The sequence below is a fragment of the Pistacia vera genome, unplaced genomic scaffold, assembly GCF_008641045.1.
Source record: "Pistacia vera cultivar Batoury unplaced genomic scaffold, PisVer_v2 Contig171, whole genome shotgun sequence".
Taxonomy (NCBI): domain Eukaryota; kingdom Viridiplantae; phylum Streptophyta; class Magnoliopsida; order Sapindales; family Anacardiaceae; genus Pistacia; species Pistacia vera.
In genome coordinates this window covers 354,723-375,482 of record NW_022195801.1, presented here as the reverse complement: position 1 = coordinate 375,482, position 20,760 = coordinate 354,723, and the positions used below count along the sequence as shown (strand labels likewise).

The following is a 20,760-nucleotide window of genomic DNA, read 5'->3' as shown; positions in this document are numbered from 1 at the left end:
CTTAATATTAATTATTTAAAAAGAGGTATTTTATGTCTTTTAACATTTCTAATTAAATTTGTTTAACAAATTCTCTTTAAGGAGGTAAGTGACAGTTTTTGAAATGTGAAGGGAGGTGAGAGATAGTTATTTATCCCTTTGGAGGTGTGAGCGACTGAAACCCAAACCTTAAGGGACACAAGGGATATTAAGCCTTTTTTTATGAAAAACACTATGCTTACTCACCACTTGTACTAACTGTCATACAACCTGTGTTAAAATTTTACATAGTACCCGTACTATGCATATAGTACCAGTACTATGCGTTATATTTACAAAGGATAGTAAGATGGTTAGTAAGATGGTGAGTAAGTATAGTATGGTTCTTTTTTTATATGTCAATAACGATACTAACCAAGACCTTAGTGAAAATGATATATATTTGCTGTCAAAACAACTTAAAACACAAATTTACGGATTTGTGTTTTTATTTTTATTTCTATATATATAATAGCCTTTTTTTTAAACCCCCAACCCACTGAGTTGGGGGTTTTCAACTCGCGGGTCAACCCGACAAGTTGGCCGTTGGGTTGAAAACCCCCAACCCGACGGGTTGGACGGGTTTTGAAAAAAAATTAAATAACTTGCTGGGTCATCGAGTTGGCCTATGAAAGCCTAGCCTATTCGACGGGGTATACTTGGGTCGAGTTGAACATAGGCTGAGACGGGCCGGGTTAGGGTTGACCTGTTTAACCCGACTCATTTATTCTACCTCTAAATTACAAACAACTCATAAAACCCTAAAGTTTTACGTTATCATTAACAAACCCCAACACATTTCAAACATTCAAATCATGTCCCTCGACCCAGAACCTTCCCCTTCTTCCCGACGCAGCCGCGATTGGTTCTTCCCTTCACACTCCTTCGTTCACTCCTCTCATCAGTCCACGCCGAAATACCAAAAACACCCTCGTCAGTTCTCCAAGAATACTAGACTATCCCAGCCACGTCAGCCCGATTCGAAACCCCCCAGAAGACCCTCGTTTCGCTCTGTTTCATCCTCCAACTACTTCAGAGACTCCAACTATGCAGGTTTAGAAAAAGAGCGTTGTACTCCACGCGCCGCGCGGAGCAACCTCCGAAACCCGAAGAAATCGGCGCCGAATTGGACCGAAATGCCGGCATTTTGGACGAAAAAACCGGCGAGAAGAATGTTGGGTTTTCGGGTCAACGGGTGAAGGTCCGATGGCATTTGGCGATTTGCTTAGCGGTAGGCGTGGGTTTTGTGTGTATAATTCTTCAAAGTTTTGGGCCTTCCTCTAATTTTGTTTGAAAGATGAAAATTTTTAGGTTGAAATAATATTGTTTGAAATAATTGCAGGCTGTGCTCACAGCTTTGAGTTTAAGTAAATAAATTGCAGGAAAAAAATATTTATTTATTTTTGTTTATTTTTAATTTTAAATTTGGTTGAATTTATGAATCAAAGTTATGGCGGTTAATTTAGTTGTGCAACGTTTGATGAATTTTGCCACTACATTTTAGAAAGTAAAAACTCTGCTTTTGAAAGCAATGATAAAGTTTTGCTTTTGCTATTTCAACAAGAGTGATGCTATGGGTACTAATGGATGAGTACTAATTTGTGTACTAACTAAAGTATAGTATCCGTACTATGCGCATAGTACAGGTACTATGCTTTAGTTAGTACACAAATTAGTACTCATCCATTAGTACCATAGTACAGGTACTATGCTTTAGTTAGTACACAAATTAGTACTCATCCATTAGTACCCAAAGTATTATTCTTTCAACAATGGTACTTTTGATTTGAATGTATAACAAATGAATAATACTTTGGGTACTAACGGATGGGTACTAATCTGTGTACTAACTAAAGCATAGTACGGGTACTATACACATAGTACGGGTACTATGCTTTAGTTAGTACACAGATTAGTACCCATCCGTTAGTACCCATAGCATCACTCATAACAAATTGTTGCTCTTTTGTTTTCAAAAGCGAAAATTTAATGTTTAGATACAACCAAAAAGCATTTTCACCGTTGATTAAGCTTTTTTGTCAATCATGGTTTACTCTGTAAGATATAAATAACATCACCATCTCGATCTGACTGAATTTAATCCAAACAACGAGCACCACCTTCCCGATCACTTACGCCAGAAATCGATCTCAAAAGCACATTGGAAAGCAGCTCCTTTCCGATTACTGAATTACTGCCTTTTTTGTTCGTATTGTGAATATAGATTGATCATGTTGTATTACAAATCTTGAATATAAATGAAGTGTCACATTTCTTTCTTTCTATTCATGTCCTCTTTTTTTATTTACATGAAGAATACTTTAAGCTTCTTCTCTGCATGGCCACATGGGTTTTCTATTGATTTATCCAATTTTGAAGCTTTTTATGTTGAACTCTCTCACCCTGAAGTTTTGAAAAAAGTTTCAAAACGATGCCGTTCGGTTCAGAACCCGCCGCTAGTCTCCTTCTTCCTCAACCGGCCGGGATTGTTTGTTTGTAATTGAGTGAAAGATACTTTTTCATTCATGGGATGAAAAAACAAATAGTAATACTAAACTCACAATCTCGTCTTATAAATTTTCTCTTATAACTTTGACGTAACAGTTTATAATTAGTCAATCATAATTTATTAGATGAGATTTAAGTGGGATCCATTACGAGTTGACCAATTATAAACTATCATATTGGGGTTGTGAGAGAATGTTTATGAGAAGAGAATGTGTATATAATTTTTTCCTAAAAACCTAGACAATATACAATCCTGATATGACAGATAATAATTGATCAATCATAATTTATCAGGTAAGATCTATTATGACTTGACCAATTACGAATTGCTATATCTGGGTTGTGAGAAGAGGTTGTGGGTAGTGTTGATCTAGTCTCAAGCAGGCTTGGTCCCGTTTGTAAAATTTTCTTTTAACCCCTATAATTTAGGGCGAAAGAAATTTTGCAAGGAGTTTTTACTATTTTTCAGGGGTAAAATTTATAAATTATTTTGGGCCTGGCAGATTTTTTTTTAATAAATTTTGTAAACTTTTCTTTTAACCCCTATAATTTATGTTTATTTTAAAATTTATAAGAGGTTTTATGTAATTATATAAAGGACTAAAACAAAAATTTATAAAAAATTTGGGTCCAGGCCTGGGTCTTGAAGGAGGGCCCAGTGGAGGGACCGAGCCCTCCTCCTCAAGCCTAGTCCCGTTTTAGGACCAAACTTTCTAAAACCGATCCTAAAATTAGGTTTTTGAACCTAGTTGCAAATGCCCACCTTGAATCGTGGGTATAACATTTTCCTGAAAGTCCAGTCAGAATACAAAAGGTACCGGCTATACATAGCTGAGTTAGTTAGGTGAGTTAGTTATAACTGACCAGCTAACACATAACAATTACAGAAAACTAACTAATAAACTAACAAATTCTAGTTATGACGTAATATTCTTCCCTTCACAACTCCTTCATTCACTCCTCACCGAAATACCAAAAATGCCCTTGTGGACTCTCCACAAATCCTAGACTGTCACTGTTACGGTCAACCTCATTTGAAACCCCCCAAAAACGGCGTCACTTTTTCGTTCCGTTTCTTCCTCCGACTCTTCCTTCATGCACTCCAACTATGCCGGGCTTCGAAAAAGAGCGTCGTATTCCGAGCGCCCCGCGGAGCCGCCGAAACGTGAAGAAATCGGTGCTGTTTCGGATGGAAACGCTGGCATTTCGGGTGAAAAAACCGGTGAGGAGAATGCTTGGTTTTCGGGTCCACGGGTCAAGGTCCGGTGGCTTGTGGTGATTTCCTTGGCGGTAGGTGTGGGCTCGGTTTGTAAACTATTGAAAGTTTAGGGCGTTTTGGTAGTTCTGTTGAAAGATGAAATATTTAGGTTGAATTAATGTTGCTTGATGTAGTGCAGATTGTGATCGCATCTTTTAGTTCTTTGGTGCACAAGAATTTCTCTTTACAGGTAAGATTTATTTATTCATTTTTTAAGATTCATAAGGAATACTCATAATATTTCAAGATTCTCGACGGACACGTGTTAATATAATTCTTTACGTTTAACGTAATAATGAATAAATGATTTGGTTATATTTATGAATCAAATTTGCCGGGGGTTAATTTGATTGGCCATTGGTTGTTTTGGATTTGTTTTTTTATGATGTTTAATAGTTTCATGAATGTTTCTACGATGGTTCAGAAAGTAAGAATTCTGCTTTTATTTTTCAAAACAAAGGTATTTTTGCTTTGATTGTGTAACAAAATGTTGCCTTTTTATTTTCAAAAGGGAAAAACAACATTCGAGATAGAACCAAATAATATTTTTAAAGTTGATTAACCTTTTGCGCCATTCATGGTTAATCTATAAGATAAAAGTGAGATGTTTTCTGGCTTTTAATGGTTGAGTGATTAAATCATGTATTTTTTGTATAATTCTTTTGCTGAAAATGGATATTTTTTTAATCATCTGTCGCGGTAATTGTTTTGCATTTGCAGGAGCATGTGTCGAAGCTGAATACTAGATTACAAGCTTGCAATTTGTCGGATTCCATCGATGTCAGTAGCTCCATATCAGATGCGAGTGACCAGCTCCCGAGAAAAGGCCTAAAAAACTTGGCTATAATTCTCTTACTGACACTTTTATCAATCCCGGTTCTTATTTTGAAGTACACTGACTATGTCTCCAGATCAAGATCATCGGATAACATTCCAGAAGAATTTTCTCTAACTAAGCAGCTTGCTTATCGGCTGGACATAGTTTTATCAATCTATTCATATGCTAAGCCACTGGCATTGTTGCTTGCATCTCTACTACTTATTTGTTTTGGTGGTTTGGCACTCTCTTTTGTGACAGATGACGGCTTAGCAGATTGTCTTTGGTTGTCTTGGACGTACGTTGCTGATTCTGGCAGCCATGCGAGCTCAGAAGGTATTGGTCCAAGACTAGTTTCAGTTTCCATAAGTTTCGGCGGGATGATTATATTTGCAACGATGCTTGGGCTTGTTTCTGATTCAATATCTGAGAAGCTTGACTCACTAAGGAAAGGAAGAAGTGAGGTAGTGGAGCAAAACCACACCCTAATTCTTGGTGGAGTGATAAACTGGTAAAATTCATATTCTGAGACATGTCCGTGTGGACTTTTTTCTTTGTGCTTAACTTTTTCCCTTTTTCTATTTTTTCATTTATCAAGTATGTGACCTGGATATCATAAATTTATTTATTGGTTAATCAGTTAACTGTGTTGCATAGTTGATATGATTCCCCTTTATTGGAGACATGGATTCGAATTCTATGTTCTTATATAATAGAAAAATCAGGACTAATTAATGCATGGTAGGGGACTATAAGGTGCAACCTTGTAAGTGATGATTTTGTATTTCTGCATCCGCATGTGAAAAACAACTTTTTAGCTGCTTCTCCTAATCCAGCCCTATCCCTCAGAAGGTTGAAACAATAAAAATGGGGCAGAAAACATTGGTTTTTATAAAAACCAGATTTTACTTATTAGAGAAACAAAATCATATTAGGGGTCTTGCATTTTGTTTTCATTGTGATGTACTAGAAAGTCTTTCATATAATATAAATTTTGATCTCGAGAAGAATAAAGGGCATTTAGTAAACAAATTTCATGAACAATATTTTAAAAATTAGAATACCCATAAGGATTTAGCCAGATGTCAGGGTTGTGGTTTGCTCCCACAATGTCTGGGATTCAAGCTCCCTCATGGGCAACTATAAGGCCGAAGGCTATTATTTCCCATTTCCCGAAGCAGGGTTCACAAAAGAACAGCAAAGACAACTTTGGTTTGTTTTAAAATTATAACTAATTTTTAGGATTTTATTTGAAAGCCATTTTTGAAAACTTTCAACTAAACATATTTTCTTAACTTTCTGTGTCTCTTGTTTTCTACAAAGAATTATATCTGGATTGTAAGTCAACAATCCCTATATATTTAATTAAGAATTGAATATTGTTTCTTCTGGTAAATCCTCTTCCTTATTTTTATCAACTTGGTGTTTGATTTGGCTATTAGATCCTCAATAACACTACGGACACCGAAATATTAGCACCGAATTTCTGTACCGGCCTACGTGTGATACGTCTTTTCATTTTTTTACAATTTTTTTCTAGTGAATGGCCGTCCATCAAATTTGGACAGCCGTTCACTCATATGGCCCGTCCCTATTAAAATAAAATTAAAAAATTTGTAAAACTTTGGGGACGACAATCCATAAATTATGGACGGCCGTCCCTTACGTTTGGACGGGCGTCCATTCCTAATGGACGCCCGTCCATACTTAAAAAAAAAACAAAAAAAATGTTTGGACGGGCGCCCATTAGTCCATTATTTTGGTTTCTACAAATTAAAGAAAAACTTTGGACGATGCCTTCTCCGATTCCAGCTGCAACTCAACCCTTCTCAACCTCCATGCTGCTTCCTTCTTCTGTGCTGCCCAAGCACGATGCCCTTTTTCCAACTCTCTGCAGCAGTCTACCAGCTCAGATACCAAACATGCTCTGAAATCTCCATGGTTGAAATAGCACGGATTCTTCAACGCCATGATCAAGTTGCACAAAAAATAGCAAAACCAGTAATGTCTTATTTATGTGTGTCTCTGTGAACGTCTGGAAGAAAGAGAGAGAGAGAGACCTCCTTGACTAAATCCACATACAAACACATTTTTTGGATCTGTTCCAGCAGCTACTTCCTTGTTTATCATTGCATGCACATTCTGAACTCAAATGAATATCTGAACAAATTATCAATATCCAATAGAGGATCAGACACTAGTCACGTTAAAGCTCTCTCCTCTAAGACATTTCTAAGCATCTGCATGGGATAATATTATATATAAATTAAATCCAAAATAAAAATAAAAAAAATGGATTGGTCATCATCAAAGTGGTCTCTCCTTCCTGTGTATTTGTGTTGCTTCTTCAGTAGTTTTATCTTCAGTATTTGTGNCCCCTTACAGGTTCCAAACAGGATACCCTTTTTACAGGTTCCGATTCCAGTTCCGGTTTCTCTACACACAAGAACCGGAATCAGAAACATACAATATCGACTCTAGGTAGATTCTGATTTTGATTCTGATTTTGATTCTGATTCTATCCTCCAGTTCTGGTTCTATCCATTACCCGTGCTCACTTCTACCCACATCTAGTGCAAAAAACACCAAAGGAAAACGCAAGTAATAGCATAGGAAAATGAGCCAATTTTTGGGGCCATTATTCAAAACAGAGTTAAACCTTATCAGGAAGTAACAAATGGGATTCATTGTGTCAGAAATTAACAGGAACATACCCTACAACTTTCCTTATTCTATTCACACGTGGGCACTTGAAACCTTTACCAAAAATGAATATGCCCATTTCATTCATGTGTCTTCACCCCTAAAGCATCTACCCTTTCAACATTTACTCACCTCTTCTGTTGGTGGTGGGGTACTTAATATGTACCTTGTTATGCTCAATAATGGTTGAAATTTTTATATATTATAAAAAAATCTTTGAGAAAATGGTTGAGATTTATTATTCTTTGGATAAAAATAATCCTTGTTTATATATAATATTATTATTATTATGAGTTGAAATTAATCCACGTTTGTTATATTTCTTGAGATTTGTTTGAAATATGATGAGTTGAAATGGTTAACATTTTGAGGTGAAAATGACTTACGAGACAAGAATGTTTGCATAGAAAATGGAGAATTTGGATATAATTAATTAATTCTTCTAGGTTTTATTTATTTATTTAGACTTAATTTAATGAAATAAAATAAATAAGAAATTTAAACTATATATAACCCTTGATGCTTTTTCTATTTTGCTCATAATCAATGTGGATTTAATTAGCATTAAATTGTAAGATTTAAATGGAAAGATTTAGTTGATGAAATTAGTTAAACTTTAACTAATTTCCGTAAATTATGTTTATAAAGTCCTATTTATTAAGTTAAAAAATGCTATTTATAACCCCATTTTACTAATTAAACAAATAATATCCTTTAAAAATAGAAAAAAAATATAATAAAACACTTATTTATGAGCAAATTAGATAAAACATTTTATATAACTTAATTCTTACATATTTTATAAAAAAGGGGATATATTTTTTTTATTATTATTTTATAACTGAAATGTATGGGTCAGTTCATGCCCACACTAATTATTAGGAGGAGTAATCTCACACTAATCCACGATCTCAGTAAAAAATAGGATATTATCATTTGAAGGACACTTATATTAAAACTTACGATAAAAAATATATTTTTTTTCAAAAAAAAAGTTTCTATTGATCGATAAATTATCTATTTATTGATAAAAAAAAATGGTTTATGTCTTCTTTTATTTATGTTTTAAAATAAGTATTCTCTAAATGATGATATCTCTAAGAAAATCTATAAAAAAAGAACAACTTAAAAGAAAAAGGGAAGAACATGTAATGATTTAATTAATAAAATAAAGACATAATTATTAATTTATTTGAAATCCAAGCTGTAGTGTCACTAATCAAGTTGGTAATTATATAATAATTTAGCCTGATTAAAGTTGTAATTTAAAGAAAAATAAATAAATAATTAATTAATTAATAAATCCCAACTTGACAACCTAAAAAGAAACACGCAACAAACCCTACTTATTAATTACAAAAAGGGTAGAGTGGGGATAGGCAAATGTAGTGCCACCAGGGGTATTTTAGGTATTAAAATAATCTACATTTGAAAAAAGTGCTTCGCCAGCTCACGAGAAGCCCTGACTTACCTGCCCCAGCTCCTCACTGTCGGAAAAGTACTTTTTCTAAATTTGTCTCATTTTACAACTTTTAATTTTCTTTAATACCAATTTGCATTTAATTTTATGCAAGGGTAAGAATGTAATTTTATACGTTTTAAGGGTTTTGATAAATATTTAGTATTTCATAAACATTTATATTTCAAAAACTTAATTCACATAAAAAATAATTATTACTAAAAGAAATTAACAAAATTTTCTAAATTCAACGCCAAAACGTCTAACGAAATGAACAAAATTGTCTTCTGATAATCTATATGTCATTAACGTAGCATCAACTCACTGAGTAACATTAACAATAACTATAAGATCATTGATGAAATATCTACACATATTAAAAACGAGTAGTAATCCTCAGATTGTTAAGAAATCAACCTATAATAAATTTTAAAAAATCATCAAAGTCACTAAAATTCAATGTCAGTGCATTAGTTTATCAATTTATCAATTTATCAGTTTATCTAGTATTAGTTCGTTAAACAACATCAATAATACCGACAAAATCTTTTCGTAACGATCTATCCACCTATTTAAAATCAAGTAAGGTACGACATTTTATTGATAAAAATTTAAGAGAAAATCTTTAAATTGTAATGAATCAACTTATCATACATTTTTATAAATTGTTTTAAGTCCATTCACCTTATAATTATTTTAAATAATGTTCAGTTATTCATCCCATCTAACTTTACAATTATTTTCAATGATTTTAAATAATTCACCCTGAGTTTAAGGCTATTCTACTTAAAAAATAATATAGTTATCAAATGATATACTAAATTTATACATCAAATAACGTAATATAATCTTGATGATCAATTAATATTAATTAATAATTAATCAATAATCAAAATACATTCTTTTATAATTATAATTTATTATTAAGATTTTGTTACGGTAAATAAATTGGATAACATACCATTACTCACTCTACTTTGGTTTGGGATGGAACAGAGTTCTGACTCCGAACAAAGAGATCTTATTTGTCCTTTATATTATCCCCTAGTTTGACAGTTAAAGCCTCCTTCATCATAAAAAGACATTCATCTCTGACTCCTTTTCGCTTCCTGCTTCAGTCCTTTCATGAATTTCCAATAATACCCCTGTCCACCAATCTTCGCCTATTCAATGTCATATAATTCAATGGGTTTATAACAATTTTTTCCTCAAGATTTGAGTAAAGTCAAGACACCCCAAAGGTTTCGGAAAGTGACAAATACACCTAAAAAAATTAAAGAGCTTACTATATAAAAACTAATACCCTTTGTTTAAGTTTATGTTCTTTTCAATTTTTATTCCTTCATTTTTTATTTTAACTATAGAAATAATAATATTTATTAACCAATTTTATAGAATAAATTATAATTAAAAATAAACATATAAATAGTTAAATTATTAACTAGTTTTAAATAAATTACATACTTAAAAAAATGAATTAAATAAACTAGAAGAGAGAAGAATAATAAGATAATGGATATTGAAGTCTTTTCGAAGCAAAGTTTTAGATCCTTTTTTTTTTTTTTTTTGCTTTTATTTCTTCAAATTTTTATATAGATGAAATAAAAAAATAAAAAAGAATAGATAAAGGGTATTATAGTCTTTATAATGAACAGTAATCAATCATTTGGGTGTATTTGTTACTTTCTCAAACTCCTTTCCCTCAAACCTTGAGGAGGAAAATTTTTAAACCCATAATTCAACTGGTTTTTCATCATCTCTCTTTCTTCATTATAGAAGTTTTAAGTTTTTCTTCCTTGCCATCACCATCATCATCATCATCATCATCTTCAGTTGTTTTGCTTTTGGCTTACGTGAAGCCTTCTGGCTCTTTCTCTTGTTCTGGATTCCTTTTTTTGTCATGCATAGTCAGCACTTTCTTGTTCTTTTGCCTTCTGGTTTTGCGTCAGAATTCAGATTCCTTTCATCATAATCACAATTTGGATTCATATTCAGATTTTCTCACTCTTTCCTTTTGTCTTCTTCCTCTACTCTAATATAAACAACATAAATAATTTCTTTTTGAATTTTGTGATGTCTCTTTGCTCACAGAATTCCCTCTAAAAATTGGATAATTACCTTTAATGGTTCTTTGATGAGGATGTTGGTGGCGGCGGCTTTGTTTTCTCAGCCATGCAGATTTTCTGCTTGAAAGTTTTCATCTTTGAAGAGATTATCCATCTGGGTATGTGTTAGTTTTTTTTTTTTTTATCTTTTTTGAGATGGACTTTTCTTTGAATTGTAAGAGTTCCAGATTGTTTGGGTTCCATTTGAGTTCTTTGGCATGTAAATGTCTTGTTTTGGTTGCTATTTTTCTGGTTTTTAGAACTGTTTGTATGCCTTCAATTTCTGGATATGGAGGGGTTAGTGTTGAAGAGACAAAGATTGATTTGATTCAAAGCCAATCTTTGGATTTGGATTCTGATTATGGAATTAGGAGAGATAAGTTTTTGCAGGTTCCTCAAATTGCGTGGGGATTAAACAATCAAAAAATTGCATTTGCAAGGGCTTGTTTAACTGCTAGATTGCTTAATAGGACTCTTTTGATGCCTAGTTTAAGTGCTTCTTTGTTCTACAAGGAAATTGATCTCTTGCAGCCTATTTCATTTGATAAGGTGTTTCAATTTGAAAAGTTTAATTCACTTTGTAAAGGGTTTGTTCAATTGGGTCGGTATTTGGATGTTTCGAATCGGAGCAGAGTTTTTGAGGTTCATAAAGGAAGTGGAAGGAGGTGGACAATTGAGAGAGATTTGGATCAGTTGAGGGAGGCTAGAGAGAAACCGTTGACGGATGAGTTTGAGGTGGTCCGAATTGTTGGGAAGAATCCCTTTTTGTGGCATGATCATTGGCCTGTTAAGGACTATGCAAGAGTGCTTGAATGTTTAGTCTTAGTTGATGAATTCACGAAAGAAGCCGATAAAGTTGTGTCTAGAATTAGGGAGGTAGGAAGAGACATTAGAAGTACCCAAAATGGCGTGGATTCAGACGGCTCATCGTTGAAACAGGTTCCTTATGTAGCAGTCCACATGAGGATAGAGATAGACTGGATGATTCATTGTAAAAAGTTAGAGCAGAGATCGAAGATAAGTGAGATTTGTAGTAGCAAGGAGGAGATTATGGAGAGAGTGGGGAACATTGAAGGCCTAAAAACACCGTCAATTGTTTATCTCGCGGTGGCTGATAAACTGCTTGGAAACTCTTCTATACTTAGTGGCTGGAAAGAAGGCTTAGTTCCATTTGAGAAACAGAAATTAGGTGTTGATGGTATTTACAAGAAGTACCCGTATCTCATTCAATCGGCGATAGACTATGAAGTGTGCTTGAGGGCTGATGTCTTCGTGGGGAACAGTTTCTCCACATTTTCAAACCTCATTGTTCTTGAGAGAACACAAAAGATGATCAGAACCGGCATGGCTAATTCATGTGGGAGAAATGTAATGTGGCCTTCTTATGCATATAACATATTAGGAGAGTCAAATGGTCCCAAGAGATGGATGACAAATATGTCTGATTCGAGCCTTCAAGCCATTAGCTATGGCTCTAATGCAATCTCGTGCTCAACGTCGTGACACACGGTTCCGGTTCCTCCAATTCACAATATGAATATTTTGTAAAGACAAGATAGCAGTCAATACCAGAATAGGTACAGTTTTCAATTTTGCAGCTTTTGAACTCTCTCATTTTGTTCATATCATGTATTTATAGATAACATTCGCTTTAGTGCCTTCATTAGTTCATTTGTTTATTCCCTTGAAATGAATTATAAAATGTCTGGATTTTCAATTTTCCGAAAGTTGTACTTCTTCTCTTTAGTATTTGTTACAGTTGTCTTCAGGAATCTTAAATCTCTGTGAGGACCTGACCATGTCCTCAATTGGTCCATGGTAATGAGAAGCTTGAACTCTTTCCATGCCATTAGACCCCAATCCTATCGCAGACTCAACAGTCTTTAGTCTCACTTTAATATCGCATCCCATATGTCTGCTTGACAATGAAGTATTTCTAACCCCTTAGGGATTAGTTGAGTGGTCCACAATGGTTTGCGCCCACATGGACGGTCTGTAAGTTTCATGCTTCTTGCTTATGAAAGATTGTAGGGTTCGGTGGAGCTCTGGTGAAGTTGTTTGTTTGGTCAAGATAAGTTGAGCTTCACATGTAGCTTATTTTTCATATTCCATATTTTGCTTTATCCTCTTTTTGATCCTATCTTTTGCATTTTGTCAAAAACTAAAGCTCTTCTCAAACAGCTGTTTCCGCAATTCAAGGATCATCCACACTCAAGTTTCTTTCATTTTATTGCCTCCAAAACAATCCAGGAATCTTTTTTTGGCCCCTTTGTGGTCCTAATTCTAGGCCTGATGGGGATTCCCTTTTCCAATTTTAATTGAAAGTGTTTTCAGAAAACAATTTCAGAATCCTCACCTATTGTTTCAGGGAAAAGTAAAAAGGAACAGGAAAAGATTACCATTTCTTAAAGTTGACTGCACTCTTATGTGTTTTCCCCTTTACAGCTAGACTGCTTTGCATTATATATGTTCTTTCACTCTGATTTGTAGGAGTTTTTTAACATCTGATGTAATATAATAAGCCAACGACAACCGGAGTATGGTACGTCAACACGAGTGCAACACTTGCTTAGTTTTGATTTTTTATTTTTGTTATCAAGGGTGTTGATGGTAGCTTACAAACACCTCAATTAGTTCTTCGATCTCAAACAAAGGTTTCGAAAGAGGATAAATTCTATAGTCTGTGGCCAATAATATTAGCATTTATTTTTGTTATTCGGACTTGAGATCATAGAGGGAGCAAATTTTTTGGCTCCAGGCCTTTACCACTTGACAAACCCATTGTTAGTTGGAAGAACGTTTTAGGCTATATGTTTTTTGTCAGAATAATATTACACATATATCATTCTCATACAGCTTTTTTCATACAATATTATGTGACAAAATGTGATTGGGTGAAAGTTTAATTTTAATTTTAAATTAGCCAATCATATCTTGTTATATAATATTGTATGAGAAATGTTATATAAAAATGGTATACGTATAGTATTACTCTTTTTGTCGCCCAATAAACCTCGACTGTCGCTCAAAATATGAGTCCTATTATATTGAACAGATAATGTTATCAATCAGGAATTTTCTTTTTAATAGAACGATTTTGGAAACCGATAGTCTGTCGTCGACGGAAGTGATCGATCGGTGTCTCTCACCGACATCATTATCAGAGTAGTTTCCTTTCACATGAATACTCCGGCCGGTAGGTGGGGAGGCCAGCTACTCAATCGCGTGTGATTTTTGGAAAGAAAAATTTTAAATGATGGTGGGAACTCATTGACTTGACTGTCAATACAGATAAAGCCTAAGATCCAGGCCGAAACGTTGACAATGGAGCTTCTCTTCCCCACTATTCCCTCCAAATCATCAATATTCATATTATTATATGATCAAACAATTATCAAAAAGCATCACAAAATTGTTGAAAAGTATTAAAATCCCTATTACGAAATTTTGAATATTTTATGCCCTTGTTCCCTATATTAATTTGAATCATTATTCTATTGTCCTATTTAGAATAAAAAACAGAATATGTGTTTATTTGTTTATTTTGTCAAATTCATTCAAAAAATTAATCCAACTCAAATAAGATTTTTTATCTCAAAATGAAAAATAGGTGAAACTTGTTTTCTATTATCTTACTCTATTCGGTTCAAAATATTTTTTCAACTTTATTCAACTAAAAACAGTTATCTTTCACTCATTCTAATTTGAAAATTAATCCACCCAAGACAACTACTGTTTGCTAGCAACCGTCGCAGGCTATCGTGGCCAAAACAACGCACAATCGATTGAATGTAGCCGATCTTGTCCTTTCTGAACAGAACTACGACCAAAGATATAACTATTGACAGCCAGATTCTAGCGAGATCCAATTATAAACGGTCAAATCTAACTGACTGTAGATCTGGCAAAAATGGTCATATTGGCGAACAATCGACTAGATCTAGCCAATCATGCGTGGTTTTGATGACTACCAGTTATCGTCTGGTGACGGTGGCTGACTGTCCTTTTGGATGGTTGGGATGCATTCGTTAATTTTTAAACTTTTATTGTAAAAGTGTTTAGTTAAATTAACAAATATAGAGGTGTTGAAAAAACAAATCTAATTTTTTTTTAAAAAAATGTACCAAACAACTATTCAATATTTTATCAAACTCCGAATATACTTTTCAAATATTTTACCAAAGATATTTTTGTAATTTGATCTAATTCGATTTAATTCCACTCAACTCAACCTAAAATACTTTTTCATAATAACATTTTTCAAATAATTTGCGAAACAAGCTTGATAATTTTACAGGAGAGATTTTAATAATATCAAAAGGATTTTGAAAAAAATTGATAAAATAATATAATACTCTTTCATAATTGTAAGCACGTTTAATACTAATCAATCTCAATCGATTATACCCTTTTAAGCATATGCAAAGCCATATGATAATTACACACAAACATGTATATTTTACGCAGCATAGCTCATCTCTATTAAGAAGAGAAACAAATAGAATAGGAAAATGAAAATGATTTCCTTGATGTGTTGTTTGAAGTTCAATAAACATAAGAGTGTTTCTCTGTCCGGGGATTTTTTTTTTTTTTTTTTTTTTTTCTTTTCTCTCAGTTTCTTTCAAGAAGAAGCAACCATCATCTTATGCAAGGAAAGGATCATCTGGGCCACAAATTTTCCAGCATATAATGATCAAGAAAATTACACATTGTAATGAAGAGCGTTTTTGTTTTTACATGCCCCTATAAAGAAAAAAATTATGGAGTGAATAGAGCGAGAAACTCAACACTTTCCCTGAACGCATTGTTGCATATTGCTTATCATATCAACTTATTCCAAGTATCAGAGACTAGTCTTTATATCGGCATCACTGCATATAATCTTCATAGTAATTGTCGCTTATGACTGAGACAAACCTTTCGAGCCAAGGCAGTTGATGAAGATCCTTCATAGCATCTACATAAGAGTCTGTACAGCGTGGCGGCGATTGGTATGGATGGTGATCACTCAGGCTGAAACCCCCAGCAAGGAATCTTTGGATGAGGGCCAGCTGAGATCTCTCTTGGTCGGAGTATGCATCCATGATCATGGGGAGAGAATTGAAAGTTTCCCAAGCCCATTGATCTGATTCCTGGGCAGATTGGGAGACTAAGTCGTCGGAATTGTCTTCATCCCAGAAGGCACATTGGCAAGTCTGCTGGCTTTCTCTATATTCGGCACCACAAGAATAACAAAACTCGTGTCCGCACCTGGAAATCAGACATGGAAGCAGGTTTAGTTTCACAAACTTTAAACCATGGCAATATAAGAAAGTTAAATAAGACTAATTCACACATGGACAACAAGTGCATGAAACAAGAATGTCAAATGATGAAATAAAAAATGGTTCCATGCTACGGCCTTGACATAATAATAGTTAGACTATGCTTCAATAGAGCTTGGATCTTTCTATTGCATTTTGTCAAGTGTTAACTAGACTCAAAATTACAACTAATTCAACAATCCTCAGTTCTAACCAATTACACTCATTAAATGGACATTTTCTCACCATTCAACAATAGCTAGACACATACTACATTATATCTTAAGCACAGATGTCTTTTCGTATCTTTCCAGTTCTGGCCATAAAACCATGTTCAAACGGGAAAGGATAAAAGACATATGTTCATGAGCAACTGGAAAAAGCATTGACAAGAGAAATGCCGAGTGATAAAAAAAATTATTTCTCCTTAAATCTTCAACTCAGGAATTCTTCCCGACATTTTTGTCTAGACAAAGAAACCCACCTCAATAGGACCACCTGCATGCCACCTGCTCTGAAAAGATCAATACCGTTCTTTTACAATAAAAGATCTAGCACCTTTTATTTCAACACCTTAATTGATTTTTTACCTGAAAGTATTCCTTTTTTCACTTTCTAGAACCACCACCAGGACTTCCACACGGTGGCAACCACCATTCAAACTATCAATTATTACCATCATCATCACTGCCACCACCACCACAAGCTTTAACGCTGGCAGCTCTACAAACATACCACCTCCTCACCATAACTAATTCCATCATGAATGTTACCGTCCCCACCATCACTATCAAAGTAGCCATAGAGCTACCAGCCTACCATTACTAACATTGCCACCCAGAGTTTCCCCACCACAACAATTTGTCATGACAATGGCCATCTTAACAGTTGCAGCTTCCATTTTCATTACTCTCATTTCACACATATTTGAATCTAACAGACCAGAATTTCATTACAAAATTAGAAAGAGAATTAATTGCATTTCAAGAGCAAAGCGAGCAAGGAACTTTAAATTTCATGGACTGTAAATTCTTGGATTTATAATTCCTAAAACCTCAAAGTCCTAAAACAATTTGATACAAAATTCAAGGACCTATATCACCCAAATTCTCATGAATGCTGACTGCTCTGAACTGGAAGATCGTTGCTTCCACATAATTATTTACAATGGAAATTAAAATTTAAAAGGTGAGAGGGATACAATATGGCTTCTTTACTTTAAAATCCATCCAATCCACTTAATTTATGAAAAGCAACACAATTATTTATGCAGAGAAAGATATATCTTACCGGCAAGTCATGTGATAGCAACCTTGACTGAGTTCAATCATCCTACGACATTGCTGGCAACGCCTCCATCTTTTATTTTGTGCTAACTGATGCAAGGAAATGTCTGACGCATCTCTCTCCTCCAAGGGAAGATTCTGGTACTCCTCACAGTTCATTGAAGAATGCCAAGGAACCCCACAATCCACACAAATAAATCTTTGACAAACCGGGCACTCAACACAGCTGTTATCAGACTGACTTGATGAACTTGCCCTAGCTGACAAAGATTCCTGAGGATCAAGCAGGACTGAACAATTTGGAAACGGGCAGTAGATTCTATCCGAGTGGAGAACATTTGCTTCTTCAAGGGCTCTCTCCAGTGATTCATACGAAATAAGTGGAAGAAATGATTTGCACTCTGCAGTAGAGATGCAATATTTGCATTTCAACTGTGGACATCTGATTGGAACCTGAGACGAGTGCACTTTCCCATCGACGTAGGTCCTCATACAATGCGAACAGAACTTGTGGGAGCATTTCATTGTAATCATCATCGGAGACAGCTTGTCCTCGCAGCAGATAGAACAGTTTTCAACTGATTTATCTCCTTTGGCAGGAGAAGAGACAACCCCGATAGCTATTTGTGCTAGTCGCAATGGCCTCTCAAGATCAACACTCGGAACAAGTGTTAAAACAAACGTTTCAAGATTGCTTGTATGTTCTAGGATTCTTTGCCTCAGAGCCACAAGAAGCGGAATGTCAAGTCTCTCCTCATTTGTAATCTGCCAAAAATTCATATGTTAAAGACAGCATTCAATACATTATACATTATTTAACACCACATCACCCATTTTCCAAAAATTCTTCATTAGATTCCATGTTTTCCTTAACCAAAAAAATTGAAACGCTCATCAGAAAATCAAAATAGATCTACTCCTTGTTATTACAGACAATTCAAAAACGCATAACATAAAGCAAGCTTTTATTCTTTTCCATCAGAACTAAACATTCAAACCAGTGAAACTGTGTCCAATTTTAATTCGAACCAATATTAAACTCACAAGAATCTCAATATCGAATTTTAGTACACTTCCAAGTTTATATAAGCTACAAATGCAGAAACAATAACGAAAGCTCTCGCAACAAAATTCCATCGCAGAGTTCTAAGTTTTGACATTCTAAAAAGCTTCAGCACAACTTTGAATCACAAAACTTAAAGGATAAAGACATAAACCTGCTCATACAACAACTCGGAATCGGTAAAAGCATACACACTGCGAACTTTATTCTGCATAGCCTCAGCCAGACCATCCATTAAAGCTAAATAATCAGCCACAGATTCCTCCACATAGAAATCAAGCTTTTTCTGCACCTGAATAACAGGAAGATTAATCGATCTCTCCATCACAACACCAATTCCAGAGAAGCCAGAACTAGACTCTCCAGCGTGAGCTATTGACATGCCTTTGAAGAACATCTTCACTGAAAATTCATCAAGATCTTCCTTTGCTTCTTCTTCCTTCACCACCACCACCACCACTTCTTCACTCTCCTTCCACACCTCATCATCCTCACAACAGCTCCTGAATTCCTCCTCATCTTCCTCTAATCTCACTTCCCTCACTGTATTCACACAAGATTCCACACCAACTGCCTCTTGATCCTCCATTTTTCACACCAATTCCTCAAACAAAACCAACACACAACTATGCAAACAAAGACCAAAAGAGAAACAACACCCCCAAAATCTGATCTTTCACCTCCTAATCTAAAACCAAAATTTAACAAATACCCACCAACAGATCAATTCAAAAACCTCCAAAAAGAGAAAAAATTCAGGAGCCACAATCAGTAAAAATATGACCTTGAACCCTCCAAACCAAGCCAAGATTTCAGAAACCTCCAAGGGAGAACAAAAAAGAAGAAAAGGGTATGAACAGAGAGAGCAGAAGTGAAGGTTCCATGGGATGAAGTGGTAGTTAGGCCTGGAAGTGGAGGGAATTTAGGGGGGTGAAGGTGAGAGAAAACCCTAATGACGGAGGCGCGCGTCTGACAGGGGAAAAAGAATAAAAATTTACTAAGATTAGAGGGAGAAGGTGATGTGGAGAGAGAGGAAGATCAGTTACTATTTGCTGTCAATGGGATTGGGATATGGCGTAAGATTAAAGGAAGCAACTTTTGGGGTTCGGATTTGGAACTTTGGATGTGCTGGCATTCATTCTGGCTTGTTGCTTGCTTCGTTTAACTTGTTCAAGCTTGGCTTTTCTGAAGCACTTCACTTTACTATAATGTAATAATATTAAATAATTAAAGAAAATTCCATTTCTGTACAAGGTATTTGTTGTCTTAAATGTTATTTATTTATTTGCATACATTACGAGTACAAGATGTTATTGTATTAATCGGTTTGATTTATAATCTAAAAATAATTTTAAAAAATAAAATACGATTCAAATTTTTAAATTTTGTTTTGTTTTGTTTTTTATTTCATATGATATTTAAAACTATTTTCAAATTAAAGATTATAGAACACTATAAAATTGATTTTTATATATTTTATGATTTTACACTAGTTTTTACAACTGTATCTAAACATTAGTTTTAGAAACATTTTAATTCATTTCTACTAAATATATTTTCATAAGATTTTGTTGTATCCCTTGTTCTTATAAACTAAAAACTATATTTAAATTCTATATCAAGTATGCCCGAATTTCAAAATTAATAAAAACTAACCTATGTTAATAGTTTATTTACATAACATAATAACATTATTTGGAATAAATAGAAATTCAAGATAGAACAAGGTGACATTAATTTTATTAGAAGATACTTAAATATTATTGAATTCAACCATAAAATATCAATATAGTTTAATAATGATAAATCTAATGGTATTTAAGTACGATCGTGACAAAATTAATATCAATATGTCATTATAAATATCATAACCCATCATCGGGAGAATGTTATATTAGAACAAGAGAAACACACTTAATTTTTTATGACGGGCTTTGATTGTATTACAACATGATTCATAATCTTACTTTCATAAATTTTATAAATATAATGTAGCATTATTCAATATAGATATCAGATTTGTCACCCAATTTTTAAGGAAATTTCTTGAATTATTTATGGTTAATATAAGCTCTACTTCATTATCAAATTAGTTTTCTTGATTAGAAATGGTAGTATCAATAATATTAGGTATTTAACCTTAAGGCATCGGTATGGTGGTCAAGAAGGTTTGTTCAATTTATTAACTTTTTGGGTTCGAACAACCTTAAAGTCACTTATCAAATTTGTGGTTTACCCTA

The 20,760-nt window shown here is 34.1% G+C and overlaps 3 protein-coding genes across 3 annotated transcripts; 2 read left to right on the top strand and 1 right to left on the bottom strand.

The window, feature by feature from the left end:
- The first annotated feature begins 3,443 nt into the window (after window positions 1-3,443).
- LOC116125792 (ion channel CASTOR-like) lies at window positions 3,444-5,116 on the top strand. The gene is made up of 3 exons (XM_031411505.1): window positions 3,444-3,816; window positions 3,924-3,974; window positions 4,505-5,116. Exons 1-3 carry the CDS (start codon window positions 3,622-3,624, stop codon window positions 5,114-5,116), a joined length of 858 nt encoding a protein of 285 aa, XP_031267365.1. The 5' UTR covers window positions 3,444-3,621.
- A 5,365-nt stretch (window positions 5,117-10,481) lies between these two features.
- Window positions 10,482-12,393, top strand: LOC116125755 (O-fucosyltransferase 23). The gene has a single exon (XM_031411471.1). The coding sequence runs from the start codon at window positions 11,025-11,027 to the stop codon at window positions 12,369-12,371; it is 1,347 nt and encodes a 448-aa protein (XP_031267331.1). The 5' UTR covers window positions 10,482-11,024; the 3' UTR covers window positions 12,372-12,393.
- Window positions 12,394-15,437: 3,044 nt separating this feature from the next.
- Window positions 15,438-19,552, bottom strand: LOC116125754 (E3 ubiquitin-protein ligase dbl4-like). The gene is made up of 3 exons (XM_031411469.1): window positions 18,675-19,552; window positions 17,462-18,222; window positions 15,438-16,118 (listed from the first exon to the last, which is right to left on the bottom strand). Exons 1-3 carry the CDS (start codon window positions 19,107-19,109, stop codon window positions 15,737-15,739), a joined length of 1,578 nt encoding a protein of 525 aa, XP_031267329.1. The 5' UTR covers window positions 19,110-19,552; the 3' UTR covers window positions 15,438-15,736.
- Window positions 19,553-20,760: the final 1,208 nt, after the last annotated feature.

Bases quoted from the DNA above. Each gene is read 5' to 3' on its own strand.
- LOC116125792 (XM_031411505.1), top strand. From the start codon at position 3,622: ATGCACTCCAACTATGCCGGGCTTCGAAAAAGAGCGTCGTATTCCGAG. The intron at 3,817-3,923 runs GTAGGTGTGGGC...GATGTAGTGCAG, and splicing joins TTGTGGTGATTTCCTTGGCG to ATTGTGATCGCATCTTTTAG. The intron at 3,975-4,504 runs GTAAGATTTATT...TTGCATTTGCAG, and splicing joins ACAAGAATTTCTCTTTACAG to GAGCATGTGTCGAAGCTGAA.
- LOC116125754 (XM_031411469.1), bottom strand. From the start codon at position 19,109: ATGGAGGATCAAGAGGCAGTTGGTGTGGAATCTTGTGTGAATACAGTG. The intron at 18,223-18,674 runs GTTTATGTCTTT...AATTTTTGGCAG, and splicing joins CCGAGTTGTTGTATGAGCAG to ATTACAAATGAGGAGAGACT. The intron at 16,119-17,461 runs GTAAGATATATC...TCTGATTTCCAG, and splicing joins TGCTATCACATGACTTGCCG to GTGCGGACACGAGTTTTGTT.
- LOC116125755 (XM_031411471.1), top strand. From the start codon at position 11,025: ATGGACTTTTCTTTGAATTGTAAGAGTTCCAGATTGTTTGGGTTCCAT.